The following is a 22,684-nucleotide window of genomic DNA, read 5'->3' on the forward strand; positions in this document are numbered from 1 at the left end:
GGGTGACAGTTGGATGAAAAACATAGTAATAATGCAGAGTAGAAGGGTTGAAAATTACACCAAAATGCTGTGTTGTTTTTAAAAAAGTAGCCTAAAAAATGCAACCTGCAAAAGCCCATTTTTTCTGTAGACACTGCTCAAATATAGTCCAATTGGGCAGGATAACCGTGGACCTGGCAACACTAGTTTGGAGTGACAATTGGTCCAGTGACATCACAGGCAGTGCACAATCTGCATAATTGTGTGAGAACACCATGGCCAAGGGAGATGCCAAACCACTCGAAACAGCAGTGCCAGAGGAAACAAAGGAGGCCTCATAACATAACTTGATTTTTCTCAAATACTCAAAAACAAGCAAAAAGAACCCAGCATGAAAATCTTGATCCTTGAGTTCTAAAACTCCTGGGCCTATACATAGAATGTATAAATGTATCCAGGACATTTCACAAAAAACTAACAAAGGTACAGATCAGAACAAGAGCTGCCAGGCACTCAGTAAAATGGCGATAATAGGTGATAAACTTATACATTCAGTTTCTAACTTTCATAGTAACTTTGCACAGACTATAAGATGATTAGTTGCTCTCTGGATTTTGTGACATATTTCTTATATACAGCATGTCATTATAAGGAATTATTTTGTCTAATTACCAGAACAGACCCTTTTGCTTGCTGTACTCCTGCAGATCTGCTATAATAAAACGTACTTACAGAGGACTATTCCAGAGTGATTTCAGTGATTATTTAAAAGAAATCCACAGCACTCGTCGTCCTGTGTAGTGAATGGAGGCATGCCAGTGGCCCGTAATTTAAGGCAAGCCATTTAATTGTGAGGATGCCTCACTGGCCTATGAAAAAATGTAACAATACAGGACCCCGAATGCTCTCAGCCCCTCTCATAGCTCTGTTTCAACAGAAATGTCACCAAAGACATTCTTTTTCCCAACCAAATTCCATCTCTCCTAATTTTTTTCCCTGATGTTGACTCTAATGACCCATGATAGGTTGGCATTTACTTTATGGTTACTCGTTGCCTTATACCCGGTGCTGCTGGTGTGGGCCTGAGCTCATAGCCATACTCTGGTTGAAGCAAATACCAAAATAATAATTGGACACAGAATGGCTGCTAAGCTCACTGGCGTAGCTCGAGTTCGCGACACTCGGGGCGGGGCGGTGCTTTAATTTGCCGCCCTCCAACATATCTGAATATGTTAACCTATTTGAATAGAAAATTAAAATGATGTATAGAGGAAAATTAAGATAAATTTTGCATAACTTTATTCATATATAGAGAAACAGCAATAATTTTTCACATTTAATTATTTATAAGCATCAACTAGACAAGAATATATTATAGACGCACTGATAAGCCGTGCTCGAATTATTAATTTAATATATTTACGCTGAGAAAACCAGAACCAATGTAGTGTACAAGTGATAGGTGGGGATGTTTTCTGCGCAGAGCAAGAACACATTCGGATTGATAGCGAAACAAAATTATAAATTGTAAATTAGTTGTTTATCTTCCTAGAAATTATTATCGGTGTAATGTTTATGTTGGGCGGCATGGTGGCACAGTGGGTAGCACTGCTGCCTCACAGTTGGGGGACCTGGGTTCGCTTCCCGGGTCCTCCCTGCGTGGAGTTTGCATGTTCTCCCTGTGTCTGCGTGGGTTTCCTCCGGGCGCTCCGGTTTCCTCCCACAGTCCAAAGACATGCAGGTTAGATGGATTGGCTATTCTTAATTGGCCCTAGTGTGTGCTTGGTGTGTGGGTGTGTTTGTGTGTGTCCTGCGGTGGGCTGGCACCCTGCCCGGGATTGGTTCCTGTCTTGTGCCCTGTGTTGGCTGGGATTGGCTCCAGCAGACCCCCGTGACCCTGTGTTTGGATTCAGCGGGTTGGAAAATGGATGGATGGATGTTTATGTTTATTTTTGTTATTGCCTCATAAATGATGCCGTCACAGAAGGACAGTCTGAAAAATATTTTTGAAGCATTTGTGTGTTAAAATCAGAGAATTTTACTTTTTTCATTTATGAGTGATATATTTTTCCAAACCCTGCTGCTTACACATGAATTGTACTGAGCCTTTTGGCCAATAATTCCGCCCCCAAAATTGTGCCGCCCGGGGCAGCCTGCCCCTAGCTACGCCACTGGCTAATCTCTGTTAACGGTTTGTTACATATTTTAAATGCTGGAATTTATTATTTTGCAGGAGGCATTTCTGTATAGCTTTACAAGCTTGTCTCTTTTATAACGACTCTCACAATATGTGCCTTCGGCAGTTCAGCGATTTGTAAATAAAGTTTTTTTTTCCTTATATTTCCCATTGGTTCCTGTACAGTAAATTTGAGTGTTAAACGTGTGTGGCCTCTGAAAACGTAAATACTGTACATTCAGTGTTTTAACTGCTGCCGAGAACCATCACAGCTACCCAAGTGAAAGATGATTTTCACTTTCAGTCTCAATAAACAGTAAAGTGACAACAAAATAATTGATATAATTACTGTAATCAGTCACATTTTTGGTTAATTCATTGATATTTCAGCGCTGTATTAATAACTGTTCCTGAAAACAAAACGTTCTATGGTTATACCTTTGAATTCCTCCAACATACCCTTATGAATATACAGTGATCCCTCGCTATATCGCACTTCACCTTTCGCGGCTTCACTCTATCGCGGATTTTATATGTAAGCATATTTAAATATATATCGCGGATTTTTTGCTGGTTCGCGGATTTCTGCGGACAATGGGTCTTTTAATTTCTGGTACATGCTTCCTCAGTTGGTTTGCCATGTTGATTTCATACAAGGGACGCTATTGGCAGATGGCTGAGAAGCTAGATTGCTTACTTTTCTCTCTCTTGCGCTGACTTTCTCTGATCCTGACGTATGGGGATTGAGCAGGGGGGCTGTTCGCACACCTAGACGATACGGACGCTCGTCTAAAAATGCTGAAAGATTATCTTCACGTTGCTATCTTTTGTGCAGCTGCTTAGTGAAGCGACATGCTGCACAGTGCTTCACATACTTAAAAGCTCAAAGGGCACGTATTGATTTTTGACTTTGTTTCTCTCTCTCTCTCTGCTCCTGACGGAGGGGGTGTGAGCTGCCGCCTTCAACAGCTTTGTGCCGCGGTGCTTCGCATACTTAAAAGCCAAACAGCCCTATTGATTTGTTTGCTCCTTTGAAGAGGAAGATATGTTTGCATTCTTTTAATTGTGAGACTGAACTGTCATCTCTGTCTTGTCATGGAGCACAGTTTAAACTTTTGAAAAAGAGACAAATGTTTGTTTGCAGTGTTTGAATAACGTTCCTGTCTCTCTACAACCTCCTGTGTTTCTGCGCAAATCTGTGACCCAAGCAATATAACAATCTAAAAATAACCATATAAACATATGGTTTCTACTTCGCGTATTTTCTTATTTCGCGGGTGGCTCTGGAACGCAACCCCCACGATGGAGGAGGGATTACTGTACACACGTGCTGTGCTTGCAGTAAGATCTATTGACGTGATAAATGAACAGACGTTTCCTCCCACAGTCCAAAGACATGCAGGTTAGGTGGACTGGCAATTCTAAATTGGCCCTAGTGTGTGCTTGGTGTGTGGGTGTGGGTGTGTTTGTGTGTGTCCTGCGGTGGGTTGGCGCCCTGCCCAGGATTGGTTCCTGCCTTGTGCCCTGTGTTGGCTGGGATTGGCTCCAGCAGAACCCCGTGACCCTGTGTTCGGATTCAGCAGGTTGGAAAATGGATGGATGGATGAACAGACTCATAACAAAAATAAAGTCACCAGTGATGTACTTTACCTCTCAACTGATCCTGAATGTCAGTAAATGATCATAATACATTGTTCACAAACTACAAAGGCTGTTTTTGTTCTCCCTGGTGGTGTTTCATTATGGAACAAGGCCATCCTGAACTGTACTGATGGGTGTTTTTGGTGTGAAACAGTGGGGGGTGTCGTCATCTGACCATTGTTCACAATAATGACAAATTGGACTGATCTCAGAACACATAGGAACTATCTAAGGCTCTTTTTCCTTAGGAAACTGCATTTCTATAATGAGGGAGGTGACTTCCTCTACATCTTATAATAATAATAATGCATTTTATTTATAGGGCACTTTACATTAGTAGTAAATCTCAAAGTGCTACATAAAAAAGTATAAACAAAGGCAAAGCAAGATAAAAACAGATAAAACGACAATAATTATAACATTCTTGTTGATATGCTTTCCTAAATAGAAAAGTCTTTAACTGTTTTCTAAAACAGCCCACAATCTGCTGTGTTCTCAGGCTCTCTGGTAGGCCATTCCAGAGCTGTGGAGCAGCGGCTGCAAAGGCCCGGTCACCCATTGTATGAAGTTTGGTCACGGGGGGCAAAGGCGGTGGGTATTTGTAAAACGGAGGTTTCTTGTAGTGGATTCTAATATAAGGAGTTCCTTAAGATATTGTGGAGCATTTCCATGGATACACCGGTGAGTAAACAAACAGAGTTTGTATTCAATATGGAGGTGAATAGGGAGCCAATGAAGTGACTGAAGGATTGGTGAGATATGTTCATATTTCCGCACCCTCATCAGGATTCTTGCAGCACAATTTTGAATTTGTTGGAGCTTTTGAAGGCTCTTGCTGAGGATCCAGATGAGGAGTGCATTAAAATAATCCAGCCTGGATGAGACAAAGGCACAAACCAGCTTTTAAGCATCACAGAGAGAGAGGTAGGGACAGAGTTTGGTTATGTTTCGGAGATGAAGGAATGCAGTTTTACAGAGGTGATGGGCATGTGTATCAAATGACAGATGGGAGTCTAACTTGACACCCAGATTTGTAACAGAAGGGGAGAAGGTAATGGTATGGTCAGAAAAGGAAATACAATTTACAGAGGAACCAAGTTGATGGGGGGTGCCAATTAAAAGAGCTTCAGTTTTGGTGCTGTTCAGCTTGAGGAAGTTCTTGGACATCCAGGCCTCAATCTCATCCAAGCAGGAGGAAAGAGTTGATGGAGGTGTAAGAGAAGTCGAATCCAGTCTCACATAGAGCTGTGTATCATCGGCATAGCAATGGAATGAAACTCCATGCTTGCCGATGATGTGATCCAGGGGTAGCATATAGAAATTAAAAAGACATGGCCCAAGGACTGATCCTTGTGGGACCCCACAGGTGACAGTGTGAGTACGAGATTTAGCATCCCCAAGGGCCACATACTCAGCCCTGTCTGTAAGATACGCCTCAAACCACTCCAAAGCAATGCCAGAAAGTGCAATTGTTTAGTGAAGACGATGAAGGAGAACATTATGATCTACCATATCAAATGCAGCTGTGAGGTCCAGGAGGATAAGGAGTGATGGAGAGCTCTGGTCAGCAGCCATCAGGAGGTCATTGGTGACTCTGACCAGGGCTGTCTCTGTACTGTGAGAAGTTCGGAAACCAGACTGAAATTTTTTGAGCTGATCCTGAAGCTGGTCACAACCTTTTCCAAAACCTTAGACAAAAAATGGAAGGTTGGAGATCGGATGATAGTTTGCTATCACTTCAGGATCCAAAGAGGATTTTTTTTAAACATCTTCTACAACTCTGTGATGGCCTCTGTGATTTTCTATGCTGTGGTGTACTGGGCTGGTAACATCACTTCAACAGAGGCCCATCGAATCAATAAACTAATTAAAAGGGCAAGGCTCAGTTATAGGACACACTCTGGACACCTGGTGGTTCCAGCAAAGGAAAGAATCAAAACAAAACTGAGTGCCATTATGAATAATGCTGCACATCCTCTCTTTGACACACCATCACTGAGGACTTTCAGCAAATACATTATCCAGCAGATGTGTGTCAAGTAACACTACAGGGGGTCCTTTTTATACCAACAGCAATACGCCTGCATAATATCACACTGTGAGTGAATGGGACTAGCAAGACAGAAGTTTTTTTCTTTTTCTTGACTTTTAGTCATTCTGGTATTTTTTCAGATCATAGTGGGTGTGTATATTTATGTATTTATTTACCTGTCCATTTAACTATTTATCTAAAGGGCTTCTGGTAAATTTCCCCTTGTGAACAAATAAAGTCTTATCTGTCTATATCTATTATATAGTGCCTTTCATATCTATCTATCGTGGTGGAAACCAGGGTCATCACTGAACCCCAAACCCCTAAACACGATCACACCAAGTCCTGGGTTCAAATAATGGAAGGTTTATTAAACAGTTCCTCTCCTTTTACCACCACACTGCCCTCCTCCAGTTGAGCGTTACTCCATGTCCTCCCAGCTCCAACTCGCCTGGATAAGGGAATGCAGTCCCTTTTATTAAGGACCCGGGAATATTTCCGGTGCCAGGGCCACTGCCCGATGGAAGCACTTCCGTGTCATGTGAAAGTCCATTATAACAGGGAGCTTGTCTCTCTGCAGCACCCTCTTGCTGTACCCACTGACCCCAGCAGAGCTGTTCTAACGGATTACATCTCCTTGCATGCCCTGTTGGCTTCCCACTGGGCACTGATATCTGGGGCCGCTACCATCTAGTGTGTTGGGGGAGTAAAAAGCTCCCATGTGACATCTTCCCTCTTCAGTGGGTTGTCCGTCCATCCCTTCTGGTCTTCCTTCTGGGTCTGATCCCCTTCTCCTCCCAGGCCGGGATGCCTGTGTGCCTACTAGGAACCTCCCATCCAGGTAAGGAATCATCCCCTCTTCTGGCCGAGATGCCCATCCAGCCCATGTGGCATCTAAACATCTATCTATTTAGCTATCTAAAGTCCATATCAGAAGCCAGACCATTATCAGATGAGATTGGCTTATCTTCAATGTGCCTGAGGTAAAGTTTAACTTTGGACATATTCTGACCTGCATGTCTAATGAACATCACCAAACACTGTACAAGTGACAAACTTGAACTTGCTTCTCATGTCACATATCTAATGTTTTATTACAGAGAATTTTCTAAATAACTGTACATTTGTGTTGTGCAACATGGGGTAGGTTACAGTGATGTGTGAATGTAAAGGTTACAATTGACTAAGTTATTGTTTAAATCAATCTTAATACATCAGGTAACTTGAAGCAGCAATGAAGGTGTACCTAGGTGGCCCACAATATGATGGTAATAATGCTACTTAATCACACTGTAATGTTCAAATGTATTGTACTTCTGTAAATATAGGTGTAGCAATTTGTGTTTGTTTTTTTTTTGTCTGAAGAGAAACGTTAAAAGCAATAAATAAAGACTACAGTACTAATACTGCCTGATTCCTACTTATTTTCTGAGACACTCTTGTAAATAGACGCTTCTATAACTCGACGTTTTCAAATTGTGAATTTGACGTCTTAAATACTTCAATGTCTCCAGGTCTCAATGTTCAGGTCTGGCAGTGACGATTCCTCATAATGCAAAGGGGGTGGTGGGTCTCACGTACAACTTCGCAGCAAACTTTCGGCAGCAAAAAAAAAAAAAAAAATCCTAGTACCATCTCAAGCATGGGATATCATTCTTTTTATATAAATACGCTACCGTGGCCGTCCGTTTGTCTGTCCAGGATTTTAAATCACCTGTAGCTCTCGTTTGACCTACTGACCTGAAATTTGGTACACATATACTACGTGACGTCTACCATCCGCTTTCGGGGTGATGATTGACCTCCAAGGTTATTCCCCTATTTATTTTATTTTATTGTCGAATCAACTCTCGGCAGCGGTCAGCAGGGCCAGAGGCGGCCTTTGGGGGTGGCGACTAGGCCAATCGCCCCAGGCCCCACGCCTGAGGGGGGCCCCACGATAGGAGATTCTTTTGTCACCGTCAGCTCATCATACAAATATGCGGGGCCTCTGCAAGACATTCAAATCCTTTATAGACTGAAATACGGTACCTGGTGGATTTCTTCTAATTCCTGTGACCGTTGCGAGCGCGGAAAGAAGCTTTTCAAAGTTGAAACTTATCAAAAATTATCTACGATCAACAATGTCGCAAAACACACTGTGCAGTTTAGCTATTTTGTCAATCGAAAAGGAACTTGCCTCAACATTGGACTACGAGGATCTTATCAACGATTTTGCTCAGCGAAAAGCCAGAAAAGTGGACTTCCATCTGTGACTGTCAAAGCAGCTGTTTGGTAAGTGTTCATTTTATAACAAGTGTTCTGGTTCTCTGCAATTAAATAAATTTGTCGACTCCAGCGGGTTCTGCAGAAACGACTGTTATCTAGTTTGTTAATTTTGCGTGCAAAATGTTTCTGAATCATTAATTAAGTTGGTTAAAGGCCACTAAACCAATATATGAACAATTACAATATGTAATGTAATCAAACTGCCCATGGTACCTACATAAGGCACCATGTTTTGTAACAATGATAAGGCGTAGAGCATTAGAGGCGGACAAGCCCGTGAGCGTGGTGGTACGGTATATAACCTACACTTATGGTTCTCGGCCCCACGCTTCGAGAAAAGTTGCGAAATTTTGGTCTGCGCATGCGTAGTATCAGTGAGTAGATCATTTCGATGGGTAGAATGTTTCGTTACAACACCGCCTCTGGCAGGGCGGCCGTGCAGTGCATGCGTACGGGCGCCGTTCTCATTGCCTACCACCTTCGCCATCACTTCCCCTACCTCTTCATATCTTAAATCATTCTTGAGGCAGATTGAAGACTTAAGTGCCAGCTTAAGTGAAACATTAAGGAAAACGTACTACGTAATTGCAACACAAACACAATCAGTTTTAATGCGAAAAGATGCCGACGAAAGAAGAGAAGAAGCGGGTGGGGAAAAGAACAGCTGCTCAGGAAGCAGCAAGCGCATCAACCTCTGAGCAAATGAATGCTAAACGTACAGAGAAAGAGGATGAAAACTAGGAATGATCATGTCAAGTGTATTCACTGTACGTTAACGTGCAGTCCGCTGTTACTGGTAATATAATAGCACGTTAACAGCATACTTCAGTAGACGACTACAGAAAGAAACTCAGTTGATAATTGTAATTCAGTAAATTGTATGATCACTTATCACTGAGGCTTGAGCAATTGTTGTTATGTCGTTGTTTTGGAACCTATGCACCCTTTTATGATCGGATTGTTTACAGGAAATGCTTTTTGGCAGTTTGAGTAACGCTCCTCCAGGCTTCGCCCTTGTCTGGTCCCGCCCATCAAGCGTCCCGCCGCGAGTACCCCTTGTAGAAAAAGAAGCTAGTGGTCTGCTGCGAATGGCGAGCCTTTGGCGTGTGAACGAAAACTTAACAGTCCAGTCCAGTGCACTGCACTCTGCGTTCTAACTGCGATCAGTAAAGAGGCTGTGCACTTCTGCCTGTTCTTACAGTGTGTATTGGGGGTCGTAGAGAGACAGACAGCGGCGGCATTTTACATTATTAAAGTGAGCTCAGTTTTCAGATGGACCGTTATACATGCATTGAAGTAGAACTTTTGATATGTGGAAGCAGGTGCTGAACGTCCCTGGGTGGATCGGTTGTCATGAAGTTACTAATGTTATATCGCTAAAGGGTGACACCAATATGTCAAGTACTATTCGAACTTTCAGTTTCGTTTCTTTCGCTCCTCTCCTTCAACAGAATCTCGTGTAGCGCACCCACTTCACTCACCCTGGGCAGCAGAACTGGCAACCAAAGGCGTGGCGATCTATCCGATCCGGCTCTGCCACGCACTCTGATCTCTCCATTCCGCAGTTCTCCGCAGCTGGTTGACGTGGCTGAGGTGGGACAAGTTCCGTTGAAGTAGACTCATTTCTACGCGAAAACTAACGAGGTAAGTCGGTTGTGCCGTGCAGGTAGTTTGTAGGTCCCAGTTCATGGGGGTTAGAATCTGACTGGAAGTTCTGGTCACACGGATGTAGTCGTGCGGTTGTTGAAACCCACTTGTCTGCTAGCGATTTTTCAGCTTCACCCACCTGAGAAGAAAACGGACTGCTGACTTGTCAAGCACTAGAGGCATGAGAAAGCCGCTATACACATCACATTTATTATTTACAGTATTATTTATTATTATTATAGCACTGCTGCCACCCAGATTGGGGTGAAAATGGTTCGATGGATGGAAGTTAACATACTAAGAGTTCGATAGTAAAACTAACGTCGTAAGCGTTTGAGACTACAGAAAACAATGTTATTCCGGCGACTCGTGAAGCCTTTAGTTAAACGCGCTACACCAACTAGAAAGTCGCCAGGGACGTAGAGCACACTATCGGCTGCGCCACCTTTTGCATCTCCTTTACAATGCGAATTCACCAGGAGTACATGACCAGAGAACACAGGTCACACGTCCGAATTTTTTAAAGGAACATGAGAGTTGAACCATCGCCTGCTGTCAAGAATACTGCTGACTTCGTAGGCACCTGCTTTCTGCTGAGGTTCTCAACTTGCGCTCCGCCTCACTTGAACATGTCGCCCGCTCAAGCGCTTGGATATTACTGACCCGCTGTGCTGAATTATTTGCATCAGTCATTTCCTATACACGTTCATTTTTTAGCGGATATTTAGTGTTACATTGACAGACTCGTAATGCTGTCGTAAACTGTGCGTCTGACAAGTCCGTTTATTAGATGCCTTATTAATACTTCACATAGAACAAAAATATTTCAGTGTGCAAAGCTTAACATCTAGAGTCATTTTCAAGGCAATATGTTTATTTCTTATTGTGCAGCCCCTTGGCTTGTTGACAACTAGAGGTGCAAAAAAAAAAGGTTGAGGAACCCTTTCGTGGATGGTGCACTTAAAAAAATTAATAAGGGGAAAAAGGTCTAGAAATGGGACTACCTTGCAGACTGTGCCTGAAATCGACAGATTATTTTTTTCTTAGAAAAGACAGGACTTCACAGCCATCAGGTTTTAGCATATAGCAGGGATGAAACTATATGGTGTGAGAGGAGGTTAATATTCTCGAATTAGAGTTACAGAACTTCCCAGAATAAAGGTGCTAATAATACAGTGCTGGTAGTGATGATGATGATGGAGCCCAAGGCCCTGCCTGATGATCAGCAGCATACATCTTAGACATTTCTATAAACGCTGCATTATGGGGAATGGATACAGAGGAAGATAGGCTATTCAGCAGTGATCTTCTTTATTTAGAAAGAAGCCATTTTACATTTGCAAAATTAAGTACAAATATTTTGGGGAGGAGGTGAAACAGAATTGGTGAAGAATGTACATATTTAGGATGGCATGGTAGCGCAGAGGGTAGCGCTGCATGGACTTTGCATGTTCTCCCTGTGTGTGCGTGGGTTTCCTCCCACAGTCCAAAGACATGCAGGTTAGGTGCATTGGTGATCCTAAATTGTCCCTAGTGTGTGCTTGGTGTGTGTGCCCTGCGATGGGGTGGCGCCATGCCCAGGGTTTGTTTCCTGCCTTGCACCCTGTGTTGGCTGGGATTGGCTCCAGCAGACCCCCGTGATCCGTGTGCTTGATGTGTGTGTGTGTGTGTGTGTGTGTGTGTGCCCTGCGGTGGGGTGGCACCATGCCCAGGGTTTGTTTCCTGCCTTGCGCCCTGTGTTGGCTGGGATTGGCTCCAGCAGACCTCCCGTGACCCTGTAGTTAGGAAATAGCGAGTTGGATAATGGATGGATGTACATATTTATATTGTTTTAAATGCTTATTGTATGTGTTGTATAATTTTAAGATATTCTTTCATTTTTTTCACACTTTTTCCAAACAAGGTGTATATTTTGTTTGTTATTTTGTCCATCGTTCTGAGGATTCACTGTATCATGATGTCTGCATCCCAAAAAAAAGAAACATGCCTCAGATGGCACTTAATACACCGGCCCTGATTTCATTTCCTGACAGTCTCCTTTTTCAGTCTATGTCCAAATTACAACAACAACAACTTGTGTCTTGTATAGTTCAAAATCATACAAGGCATGCCTCGCTGGGCTTTAACAGGCCCTGGTTTATGGCAGCCCTCGAGCCTCGACTCCCTAAGAAAACAAGAAAAAAAAACTCCCCAAAAAAAGCTTAAAAAAACCCTTGTTGGGAGGGAAAAAAACGAAGATATCTTGGGAAAGGCAATTCAGAGAGAGACCCCCTTCCAGGGAGGTTGGGGGTGCAATGGGTGTCAAATAATGGAATGGGGGGGGGGGGGGGGGTGCAACACACAAAACAGAACATAGTGATCTTCTTCACAGAGCCAGATGCCCAATGGCCAACTGAAAAATACAATACAATAGTAGAAACTATGGTTTGTTCTTGCACAAGTGCTTCTCACCAAATGCAGGTGCAGAGCGCCACAGCAACTGTCAAGCCAAAATGGAAGAATAGATTATACCAGTCACTAAACACAGAACTGTCACATACGAGATTTGTTCAAATACATCAAAAACAAAGTAGAATCTCATTAACATAAATGAAAAACAACAATGTAAATGTAATCTGTGTCATTTTCATAAATCATGAAGAGGATGTACATGTATGTAAGCTCAAAAAATAATAAAAAAAGAACAGGTGGAAAAACAGAAGTTGGCCAGTGATACGCAGAAAGTCACATTGGAGGAAGTTGGAACGAAGCAAAGGAGCGTCTCGCACATTCTCACACTCTGAACGAAGGAAAATAATCGATAAGTTACCTGGAACAAAAAAGTAATGAAATCCATCAGTAAAACAAAAATTACATTTGGAATAAATGCCGACAATCGACTATAAAGGAGACCAAGAGCTCAATGCCGATCGTCCAGCCAGCAGTGAAAGCTTGAAAGGGAGAAAATCCCAACGCACAGAATGATGAAAGGCAGAGCTGCCGCTCGGGGCGGGGCGGGGCTTCAATTTGCTGCCCTCCAACTTATCTGAATATGTTAACCTATTTAAATCGAAAATTAAAATGACGTATATAGAAAAATTAAGATATATTTTGCATAGATTTATTAATATATAGAGAAACACCAATAATTTTTACATAGATTTATTTATATATAGAGAAACATCAATAATTTTTCACATATAATTATTTACAAGCATCAATTAGACAAGAATATAGTATAGACGCACTGATAAGCCGTGTTCTAATTATTAGTTTAATATAATTACGCTGCGAAAAACAGAACCAGTGTAGTGTTCAAGTGATAGGTGGGGATGTTTTCTGCGCAGATCAAGAACGCATTCGGACTGATAACAAAACGAAATTATAAATTGTAAATTAGTCGTTTATCTTCTTAGAAATTATTATCGGTGTAATGTTTGTTTATTTTTATTACCTCATAAATATTTCAACTGCTGTGTCTAATAGCTATCACAGGAGGACAGTCTGAAAATTATTTTTGAAGTATTTGTGGATAAAAATCTGAGAATTTTACTTTTTTCATTCATACGTGATATTTTTCCGAGCCCTGCTGCTTACACACGAATTGTACAGTACTGAGTCTTTTGGTCAATAATGCCGCCCCCTCCGCCCGCCCCTAGCTGCGCTACTGCGTCAAGGGAAATCTGATTTGTTCTCCGCCTGTGGAGGTCGCGTTTGTGTGTTGTGTGAGATGTACTGTGTGCCAGGAGAGGCTGTCAGCCTGGGCTCTGATTTCAATACAGCGCAATAGTCGAAGGTCTTTGAACCTGGAAGACACTAATAGGATTTTTTTTTTTGCAAGTTACAGTAAAACCTTTATAAGACTTTTTTTAAAAATTATATTATGTGCACTTTAATTATGACGTTGTGCGATTTGCATTTAGCTGTTAATTTCCATGTGTGCCTTACAAATAATTAGCATTTTATTTTATTTACTTTTTTTACTTATTTAGATTTTTTAAAATTTATGTTATTCTTATTTTTTCAATTTTCTACACAAATGTGGTATTTATTAATTTTTATTTATATTATCTTTTAACAAAATTAAAGGTTTTATATTTAATAAATTCTCCCTGTTGATCTTATTAATTTAGACCGTGCTAAAATGATGGTTAAAAATAAAATTAGCATGCCGGGACTCGGGGAGGGTAAGATGGGGCCCAGGGTCCTAAGAATCACCTCTAGCTGCAGGTTGATATTGTCCATTCTTTACAATAATAATAAGCAGATAATATTGTTCAATCAATACCGTTTTATTTATGCTTACATAATTGCTTTCCCCTTCCATTTAGTTCCAAAAGTGACCATTTTTGTCCTTTATTAGCAGTGCCGGATTAACCAATAGGCACATGTAGCATATGCTACGGGCCCCGCAATTTCGGGGGCCCCCAAATGGTGGACCCAATATTTAATGAAAAAGTGTAGCATTGAAAAACTGGTCTTTAAAAATATTATCTTTACGTTTTTAAACTGTAAATTTCTTACACAACAAAACTTTAGGGGCCCAACACATAAAATTCACATAAATATTATAAGATTCTTATTATAATCGAGAGTAAAATAATTATTTAGTCCGGTTTGAACTGTTCAGAATCTACCAAAAGGGCCCCCAAATTTGAAATGTGCTACGGGCCCCCAAAGCTCTTAATCCGGCCCTGTCTATTAGTTAACTTACCTAAAGCAGCAGAAGGTGCTGCGGTCTGAGCTGTTTGCGCTTGCGCTCTGTGCTGAGCCTCCCCCTCATGGCTGTCAGACAAGCAAAATCTACAAGTTCAAGCAACAGCTCTCAAGGTATGTGACGCTATGGGGTGACTCCATGCTCCCTGGTGCTTCCAGGAGCCCCTCAAACCCGTAATTGGCGATAGTTAGGCAAATGAGGACAAGATGCATTCAGGAAGGGGTTGGTGCAAAAGTGCAGAGTGCTTTTATTTAAGAATCCACCTCAAAAGCAAACAGTGTTCAGTAGTGCCCTGTTCCATCCATTAAATAAATTCATAAAAATCAGTGAGAGACCGCGAGTTAAAACCAAATAAATAATCCCAGGATAAAACCAGAATAATAAAGTCATCGGGTCCTTGATGTTGCTGTGCTATGGGTGACCCCCGGGCTCACCCATAGTTTGCTCAGCCAGTGGGAGACTCCTACACTGCCTCTGTCGGCATCTGCCAGACCGCTTGCCGTCGGTTTTTCTCCCATTTTCTTTCTCACTGTCCTGGCGTACCTGAAATCCCAGAGGAAGACTCCTAATGCCATCGCTTCCCTGCTCTTCAAAAACATCAGCAGGGTCAATCAGCCCTTAGAGAGTCGATCCTTTGCTCTTCCGCGTGGCTAACGACTGCGCTGTTTTTCACTCACTGGCACATTCTGTTTCAGCACCCGATACCACTTTCATTGTTCCCTGTCGATCCTTTGTTCCCTTTCTCTGCTGTGCAAGTGTGCCTTTAGCCCTCCTGATTGGGTGAAGGTGTGGTACTCTGCGTATTCCGAGGAGTGAATGAGGCACCTGACTGATCTTGCATTTGCATGAGACCACAAGATCAGCAAGTCACTCCAATCCACCCTGGAGTGACTCATACACACACACCCACACCCAATTGGAGCCTACAGCGCCACATTGTAAATATTTATTTAAGACTCACATTTTGCCGTGGGCCTCCTATCACAAGGTAAATTGAATCAATAAGTGAATTGCTAGTTGAAAACTTACAGAACGCGTCTCTATTTTAAGTTTGACGAGTTCACAGTTTCATCAATGCTTTTCAATGGGGAAATTTTGAAATTTTAAAACTTTGTATGGTGCGGTTCTGTATATCTGAGCGAATATTGGTCCATGGGGCTGGGGTGGGGGGGCGCAAGTTGTTTCATTTGGACAGACAGACAGATATGGATTTTTGCTATAGGTACTTCAACAACAACACCACCACCACCACTTAAAGCACCTAAAATGAAATATTTTTTAGAAAGCTGGCTTGACAAAGGTTTAATTTTTGTCACTTGATTAATAAAAATAGACATCAGTCCACATATACTGATTTTATGAATAACTAGGGGGCTTCGCTCGCCAACCCCTTTTCCCCCTCCCCGGCCAAGCGCTACGCATCATTGTGAAAAGGGGGGCTGAACGCACCCCAAGGAGACGTGGTCGCTCCTCTGAAACCCCTCTTTCAGTGCCGGATTAACCAATAGGCACATGTAGCATATGCTACGGGCCCCACAATTTCGGGGGCCCCCAAATGGTGGACCCAATATTTAATGAAAAAGTGTAGCATTGAAAAACTGGTCTTTAAAAATATTATCTTTACGTTTTTAAACTGTAAATTTCTTACACAACAAAACTTTAGGGGCCCAACACATAAAATTCACAGAAATATTATAAGATTCTTATTATAATCGAGAGTAAAATAATTATTTAGTCTGGTTTGAACTGTTCAGAATCTAAATTTCAGATGATGCAGACCAAAAGGGCCCCCAAATTTGAAATGTGCTATGGGCCCCCAAAGCTCTTAATCCGGCCCTGCCCTCTTTAAATGGTGATACAATGGGATTCAAATAACAGTTGGGTTTTTTTACCTCCTCTTTGCTCGATCAGCTGCTGGATTGCTGTTGCTCCCATGCTGCGTGATCTGCATTTCGTGTGGCGCTTCAAACGTTTTAAAGCCTTGTCTCTCTTCTCCCCCAGACATCCTCAAACACTATTCAATCTCTTTTCGCTGTTCCATTATTTCACCGAGTAATATTTTCCATTTGTTTGCACTAATGTGAGCTTTACTCTCATTTTCTTGAGACTTTTGAATTTTCCTACTTCCATTATCTCTAACCTGCTTTGCATGTATATCACGGGACTTGCATCCAAAGGTTGTAAGTATGATGTGACTTGCCCGCGTAAAGTGAACGTCTCTCACTGTCTCTCAAAGATCTCTCTTCTAAAGATCACGTCTCATTGCAAGTTTTTTTTTTTTTTTATAATAGAGAGTTGTAATATAAAGGGTGACACTGTAAAAGATTTGGGGTACCAACCTGGCATCTACTCTGAGACAAGTCTTCAACAAACAAATGAACAAATCAGTGAAATAATAGAAGGACCAGAGGTCCATGTTGTTTTAAAGCTGTTCTCGAGGACAGATGTGCAGGATCCAGACTTCCAATCGCCTTTAAATAGGGGAAGGATCCTGAAGGGGTGGAAGAGAAGTGACGTCATGGTCCACCCAGATTGTCTTCCTCCACTCGAGGGGACAAGAGGCAAAGGCAGTTACTGACTCCATCATACCTGTCTCCTTCTCTGTTATTCTCCCATGATCTGAGGTAGCAGAGCACTTCTGAGGCTGGTATGTACAAACATAAGTAACACCTAAATGATATGCAATTAAGTTTCAAAGTGGCATCTAATTGTGCACATTCATGAAAGTAATTTAATAACTTATGGGCTTTTATCTTTATATTCATCTCTTTATTCTTTTTGTACTTGCAGTTTCTATTACCTTTCTACAAAGTAAATGATGTCTAATCTTCAAGTGCTGGAGCAGATCTACCAGGGGAAGGTGGACTTCAGTGCTCCAGAGCTTGACCCTTACAAAACATTTGCAGAAAGTGTGGTTCGCTCTCTCCTGACAAACATCCAAAAACATGTGAAACCAGGAGATCCCAAGATAAGCGAGGAGTCCATTGGCACTGGCAGCTCTTTTGAAGGCGTGAAGGTCAAACCAGACTTGGAGTTTGACTTCTTGGTCCCAATGGACATCAAGTATGTCCAGATTATCTTCTCAAATGATGATCATAATGTTCCTGTTTGCTATGGGCTCATTCAGATTGAACAGCCAAGGAAAGATATGCAGAGTACTTCCAAATCTGATAAAGATACAGATTTCAAAGAGAAATTCTGCATGAAGTTTGGTAGACATGGCCATCTGCTATCGGCAAAAAGCATCCAGGAATGGTTCCAGTCCCTGTGTGCCAAAACTCTGCCAGAACTTTTCAAGAGCTTTCCTGGTATCAACTTTAAATTTCGGACAAGTGGCCCTGCAAGGACTTTGGTCTTTAACTGGCGTGGAAAAGAAATGAACATCGACATTGTGCCTGCTGTTAAATACAAGCTTACCTACCTCGTGGCAAAAATGAGCTCTCACCTCGGGGAGGCTGCATGGCGACTTTCCTTCTCCAGGAATGAGAAGACTTTCTTTCATGGCCTATCAACCAACTCCTGTTACTTCAAATGTCTGAAGATCCTCAAATACCTGAGAGAGAATGATGAGAAAATGTGTCAATCCTCTCAGCTGACCTCCAGCTGTCCTTCCTACTTTCTGAAGACAGCATTTTTCCATCAGGTGTTAAAAAGTGACAAACATGCCTGGCAGAATAAGGACCTGGAGGATCGAATGAAAGCTCTGCTCCAGTACCTGGCTAATTGCATGAAGCAACGACACCTCGCGCATATCTTCATGGGAAATAGGGAGCTGGAAGGAAGGCGTGACTCATGGGTGCAAGGCGTCCCTAGCGAGTTCTTTAGTTTTAAGAACACAAACCTATTAAAAGACTTCAATCCAGGAACCTTGGACCAAATCAGGCTGAGATTGCTTTACATTCATGATAACCTGGGAGAAGTTCTTCAGACTCACCTAAGAGGTTAATCAATCCTAAAGATCTGTGTTTGGACAAGAAGCAGCGACCATTCCATGTTTTACCCATTCTGCCGATCTGACACCTTCTTCTGCATTGAAAATGAAGTAACACTGGCTACATTTTGTTCTTTTGAAGAATTTCGCTTCTCAACACCATATTGTATCTTCTAATCGTCCTTTGTGGATGTCACATAATTTAGAGCAGCAGATGCAAAACATCATGGTCACTCGCTACTGTCCCCACAAGTTTATAATAAGTGATTGTACTGCTAAATCTGATCAGTCACTACATTTTTGTTCATTTTGAATTACAGCTCCATTTTTAATTGATAAATGATATGCACATTCTTCCAGAAGATGAGCAACCAGTGCAGCTGGAGTTAGGATTTGATCCAATCCATTTTATTTTCTATTTTTCCAATTTGCAGCTGAGGTCTATGTTTGGGATATGTGGAGACTCCCTTTCATCCTCTCTTCCAACTCATCCCCTGCACTCATTTGTTTCAATCCTTTTTCCTAAATCCAAACCTGTGTGTGGTCTCCACTCCCCCATCCATAGAGCTACCCTCAAAACTCTCAATCTGTCATCTATCTGACTTTCCCCCATCCTCTGTGGTGTGCTGGCTGACTATCTTTCAAAATATCACAAGTTGTTCTAAAAATCCTAATCACCAGCACACACAATTTAAATTTGTTCATAGACCATACCCTACAGCCCAGAGAGGACATCTCATGGGATTAAGACTAAGTTCTGGAAGTCATCTTTTCCACTGGTATTTGGGAGAAAAATATTTAAATTTGTGTGATATGTTATAGGAATATTAAGTGAATAGAATGCTTGTAGAGAAAAGCAAAAAAAGCAAATTATAAGAATTAACTTGGCTGGGGTGAGCAAGTGCTTTCCAAGAAGAAAGTAGTTTGAGAGCTAAGAGGATATATGCAAAAAAACTGATGGGATGGCTGATGGGATATATGCAAATACCGAAAAGCTTCCATGTATATGGTGCCATTGTTAATAGATCGATAAAATACTGTGCATAGGCTTGTAGAAGATATACCTGTAAGGAGTCGAGACCTTTTCAGTTAGTATATCATTTGAGACCTGTAGGGGGTATAACAACTCCCCAAACACAATTGTCTGGATTCAAATAAGAATTTATTGATAGAACAAATACCTCAACAAAGGCTTATTCTTTGTAAATTTGGGTAAACACAATACTTTTTTTTTTTTTTTTCTTCTTCTTCTGTTGTTTCCTCTCCCAGTCCTTCCAGGCAAAAACTTAGTTTATCCTCAACATCTGACTCCAGTTCTCCCAGTGAAGTGAGGTGGCCTCTTCTATACTGGACCCGAGAGTACTTCTGGTGCCACAGCATTGCATGGTGGAAGCACTTCTGGGTCAGGTAGAAGCCCACCAAAGTATTCTGGAACATGCCCTAAATGTTCCGGAAGCCTACACTGGCAGCACCAAGCCCAATCTAGTCCAGGAATACCTTACTATTAACATCATAATTATTTCACCCACTATTTAGCTTCCTTCACTACCACTGTGCTTTTTCAACCTTGTAGCACCTTAATAGTTTATGAATGGATGGTCTTCACTACCTGGTCTTTGTCTAGATGTTCCATGCCAAACTGTAGTCTTGATCTGATGTTATTTTTGGACAGCCAATGCTTTTTCAAGTTACACCTCCCCTGCAGCTCCCCCTGGTTGCACCCAAGTACCCCAACATGACTGCTCATCATAACTACATCTCCCAATATGCCCTATCAATATTAGTCCAACCAGAAGGATGATGCCGCCCTATGTATAGGGGGAATACATGGCCCAGTGAAGATTTCTCTCTTTGTTCTTCCAATATTATGGCTGGGAACGGTATGGACAACCAACCTGCCTGGGATTCCTGTCAATCCATATCCTTCCATAAGGGCCTCCTGGCTGAGCAAGGACCCTTCTATTCCTGCCAGGATGCCAGCTTGTGACACATTGTATCTCCTAGTAATGTTTGATATGAATAATATAACCATTCATAAGTTATCAGCTGTTTATGTTGTAGCAAAATTGCAAGTATTGCTTTGTTTCTGTCAATATTATGTAACTGCCACCGTAAAAGAGAGAGTGTGAAAGCAAAGGCTCTCTCTGTTCTTCTCTCTCTCTTGGGTTCTCCTGTTATGAATCCTGCAGTGTGATTCTTCTCGGGACTCTTCAGGTTCTCTCTCTTTCTGAAACTTACCACCTGCAACACTCTTTCAACTCTGTAACTGCTCAATGAGAACTACCTGATATGAAGCTTGCTTTGTGACATTGATTTGAATTGTTCTGGTTGTATGTTTTCATCCATTTTAACTCCTGGTCTTTGATATGTCTGGTGTCTCTGCAAATAAATTCATGCCGGATTAGAGGAAAGAGAATTTGTTATTCTGTCATTGAAACTACCTTGTTTACTGACACCAGCAATTTCTGCAGTGTTAGGAGATGTTCCTGTCTAACTCAGGTCCTCAGTATTGGAAAACTGGGTAAAGCAAACCATGAGCTGTGGTCCAACCAGCAGGTTGCCTGCCATTGCTGAGGTTCCCAGTGGTGAGTATTGTGGGGCGTACATATAAATCAAGGTCAACAAGCTAAGGTACAGTATTGGGGCATTCCTTTATGATCACTAATTAAACAAAAAGACCCAGGGAGACTAGTATAGTGCAATAAAACACCCCACTAAAGTATATTTAAGTGGATGCTCTTCTACAAGCAGAAACTGCAGGAGCTACTTTAGATGGCACTACATAATTTGGGAGCTTTTCTATCTTCTTAGCAGGTACTGTATCTCGGGGACCCAATTATTTCACCCTTTAACCTGTACGCCTTATCTGAATGGAGCAGTGAAAACAAATTTAGCCTTCACTGGCAAAAGATACCAACCAAAACCATCTTAAGCTGAGCACATTACAGTTAAATGTATTTGCTTAGCTGACGCTTTTATCCAAAGCAACTTCTAAAAGAGGTCAGTATTAATAAATAAACATCGGTCTGAGGGACTCTTTTGGAACAAGTGTTACAGGTGTCGGTGCCATAATGGATGCAGGGGCATCTCGTCTGGGATGAGGAACAATACTTTACCCATCTAGGAGGCCAACCTGGCCACGATGATGCCAAGTTCCTATCCCAGCCAGGGTAGTCATATTATGGATAGACTGCAGGAAAGTAGTTCTCGGGGACGGTTCATCCAAGGTGAAAGGTGGCAGTGCTACTCTGGTATGGTCCCAGTTTGGACTCCTGCAGGGTTCCATGGGACATGTAGTTTGGAATTGCAACCTTGTGGTGGCTTCTGGGTGCCACCAGAGGGCGCTGCATAAAAAAAAGGTCTCCCAACTTTGGGGAAATTCTACCATGCTATGTATTGACATTGTAAGTACTCCCAGGTCCAGCATAAAAGGAGCCATCTTACCTCACTTAGGTTAGTCAGATTCGGGAGGAAGTGGACGACACTCAGTGTGGAGGAGAAAGGACACAGAAAGGCGATTGAGTTATCGGTTTACATAGTGTGAACTGACCTAAACGTCCGTGAAGGAATTCTTATGCAATAAAAGGACTTTGTTTTAACTTGGAACGGAGTCAGTGGAAGTTATGTCTGGTGTTCTGGGCTTCCTGGTGCCCCATAGAGTTCACACATGACAAGGTCTACAAAATTGATTATTAAAAGTGAAAAGCTCAGAACAAAATACAAGTGAATTACACTTCCTATGTTTGCAAAACTCCACAGTTAATATCAGTCAGACAGAAATTCTTCAAACAAAACAGACTTCAAACAATTCTTAAAGTCAAAATTTTGTACAGAGATGGGTGGCTTGTTCCACCACCTAGGACCACACATGAAAAGAGACTGACATTTGATACTACACAGATGTGGCCACACCAGACACCTTTCATCAGCAGACCTGAGCGGTCGAGAAGGAGCACAGGACCTCACAAGTGTCTCCATTTATAATGGTGCTGACCCATTACTCTGTAGGCAAACATGAAGCATTTGAATTTGATATGTGCCTCTACATAAATCCAATGAGATCATCTGAAAAGAGGAGTGACATCTGTCTGCCTTGGCACAGACCAAAGACCAAAACCTGGACCAGGACTTGTGTTGCATTCTCTATCAGATATGGTCTGATGTTGCGGAAATTGTACAGAGTGAATCTGCAAGACAGAGATTGACCATAGCAGCATGGTCCCTGAAGGGCAGCTGATCATTGATCACCACCCCAAGGTTGCATACAGACTCGGCAGGCGTTAGTGATGAATTGAGCTTAACAAAGATGCAGTG

At 42.0% G+C, this 22,684-nt stretch overlaps 1 protein-coding gene across 1 annotated transcript; it reads left to right on the forward strand.

Moving 5' to 3' along the window:
* Positions 1-9,549: 9,549 nt before the first annotated feature.
* LOC114664819 (cyclic GMP-AMP synthase-like) lies at positions 9,550-21,101 on the forward strand. The gene is made up of 2 exons (XM_028819104.2): positions 9,550-9,740; positions 17,230-21,101. Exon 2 carries the CDS (start codon positions 17,255-17,257, stop codon positions 18,383-18,385), a length of 1,131 nt encoding a protein of 376 aa, XP_028674937.1. The 5' UTR covers positions 9,550-9,740; positions 17,230-17,254; the 3' UTR covers positions 18,386-21,101.
* Positions 21,102-22,684: the final 1,583 nt, after the last annotated feature.

Source organism: Erpetoichthys calabaricus, chromosome 14 (genome assembly GCF_900747795.2).
Source record: "Erpetoichthys calabaricus chromosome 14, fErpCal1.3, whole genome shotgun sequence".
Taxonomy (NCBI): Eukaryota; Metazoa; Chordata; class Cladistia; order Polypteriformes; family Polypteridae; genus Erpetoichthys; species Erpetoichthys calabaricus.